Source organism: Zingiber officinale, chromosome 3A (assembly GCF_018446385.1).
Source record: "Zingiber officinale cultivar Zhangliang chromosome 3A, Zo_v1.1, whole genome shotgun sequence".
NCBI classification, from domain to species: Eukaryota; Viridiplantae; Streptophyta; class Magnoliopsida; order Zingiberales; family Zingiberaceae; genus Zingiber; species Zingiber officinale.
Genome location: NC_055990.1, coordinates 164,608,444 through 164,617,338, shown reverse-complemented (window position 1 = coordinate 164,617,338; position 8,895 = coordinate 164,608,444). Strand labels below are relative to the sequence as shown.

At 41.7% G+C, this 8,895-nt stretch overlaps 2 protein-coding genes across 3 annotated transcripts; one reads left to right on the top strand and one right to left on the bottom strand.

The window, feature by feature from the left end:
* Positions 1-2,410: 2,410 nt before the first annotated feature.
* On the bottom strand, positions 2,411-5,047 carry LOC122053363. Of its 2 annotated transcripts, XR_006132192.1 has the most exons (3): positions 4,335-5,047; positions 3,750-4,205; positions 2,411-2,754 (listed from the first exon to the last, which is right to left on the bottom strand). XR_006132192.1 is itself a non-coding variant. In XM_042615384.1 (2 exons), exons 1-2 carry the CDS (start codon positions 4,912-4,914, stop codon positions 3,820-3,822), a joined length of 966 nt encoding a protein of 321 aa, XP_042471318.1. In that variant the 5' UTR covers positions 4,915-5,047; the 3' UTR covers positions 3,667-3,819. The 2 variants fall into 2 exon arrangements, 1 of the variants encoding a protein (XP_042471318.1); XM_042615384.1 differs by lacking the exon at positions 2,411-2,754 and having other exon boundaries at positions 3,667-4,205.
* Positions 5,048-5,635: 588 nt separating this feature from the next.
* On the top strand, positions 5,636-8,391 carry LOC122053362 (protein TIC 20-I, chloroplastic-like). Its single transcript, XM_042615383.1, has 3 exons — positions 5,636-5,838; positions 7,220-7,399; positions 7,709-8,391. Exons 2-3 carry the CDS (start codon positions 7,234-7,236, stop codon positions 8,338-8,340), a joined length of 798 nt encoding a protein of 265 aa, XP_042471317.1. The 5' UTR covers positions 5,636-5,838; positions 7,220-7,233; the 3' UTR covers positions 8,341-8,391.
* Positions 8,392-8,895: the final 504 nt, after the last annotated feature.

Below are 8,895 nucleotides of genomic sequence, written 5' to 3'. Positions count from 1 at the left end.
ATATATTCGGTTGGGTCCTATAAATTCGGCTTTTCACTCTAGAGTACAACTTAATATGCAACCGGTCGAACCTAAGGGCTTTCAGTATTCATTCCCCCATCCTCCTGCATATGAGTAGCTCGGTATAAAGTTAACCAGAGTTACTGGACTCAGTATCTTTATCGATGAAGAATCAACATACAAGGCAAAGCTCAGAAGAAACTCGGTCTGATTTCTAAAGCTCAGGTTATCACTTTAGGGACAAGCCTCCAAGTGCAAGGTTAATCGGTTGAAAGTATCGACCAGGCCTCTCAAGGCTCAGTTCCCCAATATTTAGAAGTAAGTATCTCTACAAATGGTCGGTATATCATAAAGTCATCCGAATCTAGGGGATTTGGTTCTCTATTACTTTATAATAAGATATTCAACATTACACAATATATATCCGAGTGTTGGATCGAGAAGCATGTGAAAGGGGGAGGTGAATCATGTGATTTTCAAAATTTTTCTTTTGCTTTTAAAAATAAAGTAAGTACACACAGCGGAAAAAATGAAGATAGAAAAGTACAAGAATGCAAGCAGTTTTATTTGGTTTGGAGTATTTGGGGACTCCTACTCCAAGACCTAGGTCTCACAGACCTATCGATAGGTAATCCACTAAATACCTTCTCCAAAACCACCAGAAAAGGGGATCAAGTACAAGGAAAATAGGAACAAGTGTAACACGCTATACTTTTCCTTTTGTAGAAAGTAAATACAAAATTTAAGTTCGTTACCCAACACTTTTGAAGATTATCGGCTTAGACTCAGTGTCGGGCGACTCCTCAGCAGTAGTCGGATGAAGCAACATTATAGCGGAGTAATAGCAAGAAGTCAGAATAGTCGGAACTTCAAATGGATGCGTAGAAGCTCGTAGAAGAGATGGTGAAGAATACTTGGTCGAGCAACACTTTTATAAGGTGTGGAAGGTGCCTTCCATAAGGCTGAAGGCGCCTGTCATAGATAAAAGTTTATCCCAAAAAATACTGATCCTTATCACCGATGAACTCAGATTTTATCCGATGGAAGGCGCCTTCCATGAACAGTACTGAAGGTGCATTCCGTCGTCTAGAAGACTCCTCGAATATTATTCACCCGAGGCAATTTTTACTTCTTTTGCCTTGCAAAATGTGCTAATTTAATACAATAAATAATAACTTGCAAGACAAAGTTAACACAATAATAATATGATTAATTTATGACTTAGACTTTGTCCTCTAGACCAGGATTTAGTCAGGGTCTCAATTTAGGTTTATAAAATTTACCTAAATTGGACCGACGCCTACTGTCCCCTCAACTGGGATGTGTCATCATTGAGTCACTCTCCTCCAGTGACTAAACTCCACTTGTCAAATATTTGATCTTTCAGATATGTTTGGACTTTCTTTGGTCTTGCTTAGTATTTACCCAAGCTGATCTACTCAGACTTACCTGTAACACTGAATTAGCACAATAGATAAAATAGTAAAGTAAACAGTGTTAACATATTTCAGGATTCGCTGGTTCGATCTACCACGAGGGGTCGATCGAAAACCAGTCGGTCACACATGTTTAGAGTTTATTCCTTCAAGACTTTTCATTACCTAGGGTTACATCCCCTAGGGTTGTTTAGTCTTCCACCACCTAGCTTCACTCACTAGGGCTTGACTTTACTCACCGGGACTTCTACTATCTAGCTTCACTCACTAGAATCTGACTTCATTCACCAAGACTTTTACTATCTAACTTCACTTATTAGAGCCCCACTTCACACACTAGGACTTCCACTTACCTAACTTCTAGTTAGGACTAGTAACTTAGTAGACTTCTCGCTTACCTATCCTTCGGTTAAGACTTACCGTTGCTAGTCATCTAATTCTAAGTAGACTTCTCTCTTTCAAACATTAAGTTCTGTTTAGATCAATCATTGGTCAAACTAACCAGACTTAAGTCGTTGTATCTTGGGAGACGATTGCCAATAAATCGTAAGTACCTGGGTGGGGTAATATCATCTTAAGGAAAGAAGACCTAGCCTTCATCTCGACCTTAATACTCTTATCCTTAGGAGTTGTGTCAATATCCGAAGGGATAATTCGACAACCGACGATATTAGGTCGGTAACGACAATACCAAGAAGGGTATGTCTTTTACTTCAAGGGGTACTTTAATAATCGAAAGGAGATGTCGAGAGAATAAATGGGACAAGGTCCACATCGCTATACCGAGCTCGACCAGTTAGAGTCATCAACTCATCGTCGAGATGACTAACCTGATCCAATTGTTGGATCTCAATACCAAAGATCCATATACCCATATCAATCAAAATTTCTAACATTAGCAAGCACCTTCTCGCAGACAACGTTGCCTCTGCGAATTCATCGACCAGCTTGGCATTCACAAATTCCGTCCGTTTTCTATTTTTCCTTTCTCTAATAAGATCATCCTTAATGTGTTCTAACACCGAGCGGGCTTTATCATTTTCTCTTCTCCTCCATATTACTATCTCTCTTCTGCCAGCCTCTTCATGAACTGATTGAGCTTTTCGTTTCCATACCGTTGCTCAGATTCAAGATCATTGATATAACTTCGAGTCCGCTCTAGCTCCATCCGAAGTTCTGAGATAACAGAGAAGTCATTTACCCATTCGTCCTCAGGAAGCTTCGGGCGGCAATGGAATCGGTAGATATCCTCTGCCACTTTTGCAGTTCCCGGGTCCCATTTTGTTACCTTCTCCATTAACGCCGATGAAAGTTTCAGCTGTTAAGAGAAGAAAAATAATTGGTAAGCTCAAATAGACATAGAGAACATCAACCTCATCCTCTGCAATTGCAAATAATCTAATCAAATCATGAGCATCTATATTTGAGAAGATTTACAGGATTCTGCTTGAAATATGGAGGCCAGAATTCACTTCAACAGAAAGGAATCCTCAAAAAAGTAGAAAAACAAAGTGATCGATACCAATGCAAGAACTTGGACAAGCAATTAATATAACCTTTAGGAAGACTAGAAGTGTTCTGCAAATAACCACTCTAGTCAACCAATAACTATGCGATAGATCAAAAGAAGCCTCAAAATTAAGAATCCTCGATGTTATTCAAATATCAAAGACTTTGTTATTTGCAACCTGAATGAGAGCATGAACAAATTTCTTGGTATCAATCAAGAATAAAATACATTCTTTCTGCATTTCCCAATATCATTCTTGTGAAGGAGCCTTGGAGTTTCTTAACTCAAGTTGAGACGTGAAGGAACTCTGACACGAGCCAACATTATCTCTCTTTTCTATTTATTTTTCTAAAAATCAGACCTTTATTTTGACCAAATGAGAGTCCTTTTTGTCTTTGAAATAATCCACTCTTTTAGAAGAATTAAAAACGGTGATATTTATTTAATATTAGAGGTCAATCTTAAAAAAGCAAAAAAAAAAAAAACATAGAGTACAAATGTACAATGAATCAATGATGGATAATATATACATTTCAAATCATGTGAAAATGCAGTGTTCAGAGTTCAGACACAAAAATTATAAATCATCCTAAATTTCCATGTCCAAGAGTTATAGCTTATAAATTTCCATGTCAGAATCGTTTCTTCTTCGAAAGGAATGCAAAACTCAACCTTTCAAAATTGCCCCCAAAACGAAGGGGGGAGATCAAAGGAGGGAAATTTAGAGCAAAGATTAGGAATAAATTTCGGGTCTGTTGATAAACAAACAGGACAACGAAGATAGAATTTCTGGTTTCACATACACTAACAAGATGTAGAAGAAGGGCTTGGAAAAAGGGACCATGTTGAAGCTTCTCCTCAATTTATTCTCCTCTAATGGCTGTCGCGGCTGACCATCTCCCTGTAGTGCCTCAGCGACTCCTGCCGCTGCAGTCTCATCTCATCGTTAAACTTCTTGATGAAAGCCTCCACTCGCCGGTTCAGCTCGTCATGTCCCAGCGACGCCTCCCTCCTCAGCCTTCCCGCTGACGACCCCCCGCTCCCTGGCGACGCTGAGGCCGCAGCCGCTCTCTCGTTGAAAGTCTCCGACTTCCGCATCATCACCGCTGCTGCCTCCTGCCGTTCGCCGCGGGTGTCCCATGTGTCGGACTTTTTGAGGTGACGGGCGAACGGTACCGCCCGGCCCTCAGTGATCGTCCGCCAGGTGCTCTCCAATGTCTCGTTCCGCCTCGGCTTCCTCGCCACTCCGAGCGCCTTCCCTAAAGATACCATTTTGATCGGAAAATTTAGTTATTATAGGCGATATCGCGAGCAGAACAAGGCAACTATAAATTTTGGGTGGATTTATAGAAGAAGGTTTGCGAAAGAGAGTAGGCTACTGTAACAACCTTCAGGACTGGGCTTGGCGACCTTGCGGTGGCTGAACCGGGTGGAAACCAGCGGTTTCTCCACCGAGGAGGCAGGAGGCTCCCTCGAAACGTCCTCCAACAATGCCTTCCGTCGTTTCGGCGACCAGTTCGACCTCGATATCACGAACTCCTCCTCCTCAATCACTTCATCCTTCGCCTCCTCCTTCACCTTATCGTAGATCGACTCCCGCGTCTGCGCATCGTCTGCAAGCTCGGCACCGTACTCCGTCCCCTGAACCACCAAATCCGCAGGATCCATCGCGGCGAGCTGCTGCGTCTGCGGCGGATCATCGGAGGATGGAGTCTTCTTCTGGAAGCGGGACGAGGCGGCGATGGATATAATGATGCCGTTGATGACGAGGTAGAGGTAGGGAGGGCGGATCCAGTCGAGAGCGGAATCGTATACCCGGGGGACCTCTGCAGCTAGGAACCAGAGGATTGGCAGGCCAGCGAGGCGGAGAGCCACGGCCACCGTCACCACTCCGGCGGAGGTGAGCGCCGCCCTCAATCCCATCGAAGCCCAGCTATCTCCGCCACCGCGCCTGTTCCTGGAATGCATCTCCCCCCTCCTAAGCGGCCGCTCTCTCTGTCTCTCTCACTCTCTCTCTCTCTCACTCGCCCTCACTGCAGTGCTCAAGCTCTTCAAAAGGCTGCAAAAGGCAATCAGAGAATCCATGGTGCGATAGAGTGGATTATATTTATAAGGAAACAAATGTCTATTGGTGGTGATGATTGGATTTAGACCGTCAGATGAATACTTAAACGACCGATACAAACTACCATGGACGGTAGGGATCTGAAAAAGAATTATGTAAGAGGAAAAGGGTGTAATAATAATCTAACGCACATAAAGAAAAATAATTAAGGAGCGGGGAAAGGTACCAACTCCAACGGTCAAAAAAAGGACCGTTGAGTGCGGGAAGTGGAAAGTGGGGCCAAGCTGTTTATCTCTCAGGAATAATCTCTGCCGTCCATTCGTAGATCCATCTAGTCATGGTTGTGATGATGGACGACAGGAACCAGAAGGTTCGAAATGAATCGAGTCAAATCTCATGAGCCAATTTTGGGTGAGCGACCCATGAAAACGACAGCTGGCAGTCATCGAATGGTTGGCAGTTAGCGCCAATTGTAGGCCGAAAGGCCCAAATATGAGAGTTTTTATAAACATGTGGCCCAATGAAGTCTAATATTAGAGTTTATTTAATAAATAAATTAGATAATGCCTTTCACCGCCTGACTTGAGAGCGAGTCGGACCCTATAAATAAGCATACGCGGGTCGCGCAACCTTTCTCCTCACGGACCGCACCGTACCCTCCGATCGAGTCGCCTCCCTGCAATAGAGCCGAAGTTCTCGAGTGCGGTGGAGGATTTGGACGGCCGTCCTTGGCTTCTCCGTCGTCAGGCGATTCCAAGTCTGAGGAGGAGAGTTTGGTCCGGGCATCGTCCGGAGCACGCCGCCAGGGAATAGGAAGTAACCCTAAGGTCCGTGCTTCTTGCTTGCTTAGGTGGAATAACCTTTAATTTGGTTCTTGTTGCTCACCAGCTTTGTCGGGGGATCCTCCTCCGTTTTGGTCTCCTGAAAATGCATCCGTAGCCTTTCGGTAGTAGAGTCTGTATGGCGGCTAATGGCGGTAGCGTAGTCGCTCGGTCGCCTAGCGGACAGAATCTCTCTTTGCTTGGGAAAAAAGAAAAGCATAGTGCGTACGGGTTTCGTGTGGTTGAACCCGTTTAGTTTTTTAAATTGCGGGATCTTATGAGATTTTTCACCGATCGATTCTGATCGGAGGGCAATACTTGATGGATGACATCGTCTTTCTTCGGTTGATCTTTAATGTCTCGATGACTTTTGTTTTTTTTCATCGTCCTCACGCAAGATGGCTATGAATTATTTTCTTCATTATCGCTATGGTTTATGGGACAAAGATGATTGCTTTAGCAAGTTTCGCCTAAGTACTGAAAAGATTGAAGTGGCTTCACAGCCTGAACTAGTGTTCTGGGGCTGCTTTGGCGTTCTATGTCAATGTATTTTTTTTTGTTGGATCTAAATTTATCCCGATTTGTAAATCTGATCCTCTTAAATTGAACCAAAAGGTTTTATGATCATGTAATGACCAAATTGGATAGGAAATATATTGAAACTTTTTAATATATTAAAGCAATTCGGTTATCCTTTTTTTATGCTTTTAATCTAGTATGAACTCAATTTTTGCTAGTATATGGAATAGTTTGGATAGACGGGTCGGAAGAAACACAGCTTGTCAGTGATCTTCCTTGGCTTGCCCTTGGAGAGGCTTTTAAAACCACAACCCTACAATTCTAGAAAAAAAAACCTTCTGTTTTCAGTTTAGGGTTAGAGCATTTCAATAGTTTTTAGTATTGCTTTTGAATTTGAGAAATAGCTGCTTAGATAGTTTTTTTAGGCAATGTTTTTATTTTGCAAACTCTGCAGTTGATGTCCGTGGCTTTTTTGAAGTATTAGTCCATGATCATTCTGTTCAGGTAAACAAAATGGGCATAGTTCTTACATTTCAGGCATTAATAGCAACATTTACAAGGAAGTCTGATCTTGTGGGGTCTTATTAGTCATGAACATAATGTTTAAGACCTTTCTTATTTTCATCGTCTAAAATATTTCACCTTTCACTCACAGGCAGTTAACACAATAACACTGCAGGTGAATCATACTTCATTGCAGAACCACCAAGCTGTTACTCCATTGTTGCGTGCCATTTATTTCACATATATTAACGCCTTCTTTCTAGATTTTTGGTTTTTTTTTCCCTTTCCTTCTCATATATGTGTTTAGTGATTCGCTAGTTTTTCTGCTCGTCTCTTTGTCATCTTATTTGCCTATTTTTGCTAGGTTTTTGGAACAATATGATGCTCAATGCTGCTTTTCTGCGATCGGGCGGCTTCAACTTTCTGCATGTGAAACAGTATTCTTCTCTCCAACACGTTCATCCCATCTGTGCTCCAGCAAGAACTCTTAAATTTAGGAGTCCTTGTATAGCTTATCAAGGAAAGGCATTTCCTCCTCTTAGAGGTAAATCGTATATTCTTGGATGATACTATTTAAACTATCATTTAATATGAGCATGATTCAAGCGTCATTGGTATTATTCTAAAATCCGTTACTTGCAAAAATCCTTTACTTACAAAAGAATTAAAGTTCAAGGAAATTTTTATAATTAGCTTAGCAGCAAATTATCTGATTATATGTCTAATTCTTAGGTTCAAACTGAAACTGGTGAAACGTTCATCTTTTTCATAAAATCCAATCTCCCAAGTGCTTTCTTGAAGCAAATTTCATACCTTTTCACCATTTCATTCTTTCCCTGTTAAAATTTAGCAGGTTCCCTGCCCTTTAGTCCACTTCTACATGGACAACATGGAGATGCGCTTAAGTTGTCCTTATCAGCTGACGGCGGTAGCAGCAGGGCAAGATCTGCAGTTGTTTCCAGGGCATCAAAGGCTCCTGCTCTCTTCACTTATCCTCCCATGACCACCAAGCCCAACTGGTGGTGGAGAACCTTGGCCTGCACTCCATATCTCCTACCTCTTCACTTGATGTGGCTGCATGCCGTCACAGCATACCATCTCCAACGCCTACTGGAAAGCTGGGATTTCCTAGTGAATCCTTTTATCGACACGATCACATTGATGCCAAATTGGTTTATGATGGCGCTCATATTTGCTGCTTATTATCTCGTTGTGAGGCGAAAAGAATGGCCTCATTTTTTGCGGTTTCATGTTATCATGGCCATGCTACTGGAGAATGGATACCAAGCGATAGCCATTGCCTGCACTTGGCTTCCGAACACATTCTACCGTGGTAAGCTAGGGGCGACCTTCTGGCTTGCAGTTACGTTTATGCAGTTGTACACTGTGGTGGAATGTATGAGATCTGCACTCAGCGGCATGTATGCCGATGTGCCTCTTGTCTCAGACACGGCATATCTTCATTCCGATCTAAAATTGTTTTAAATTTATTTCAATTAAGTGTTCTCACCTAGACAAAAACCACTTTTTGAGATAGAACTTTTGATTCTGTCTTGTGATTTCCGTTGGTAGAATCTAAAGACTAATAATTGGCAGCTGTTAGCTGTACAATTTTGGTATTCAATGGTTGCAAACGATTCGGTTCCATTGTTTTATCATTTGACATTGTTCATGATCCATTCTATTGGCAATCTCTCAAGACCCACACTTTTGTTTGTGAGGTAATTATTTAACTTTAATATTAATATTTTTTTTGGCAAATATAAAAGAGCCTCCTTTAATATTCCTCATCCCTTATATCGTGTTTTAAGAAAAATACTTCCTGAGTTGACATAATTTATGCCTACATGTAGGGGCATAAGCATGTGGGAATGGAAGAGTGCGGCCGTCTCCATTTTTTTAAAGATAGTATTACCCTTCACTATCATTTTAATTGATAGGTTTATCATCATCTGAAAAATTAAAATTGATTATATATTTAAAAGGTTCTTTGACTTAAGCTAACAAACGGTATGATAATTTTTATGAGGAAATATTACG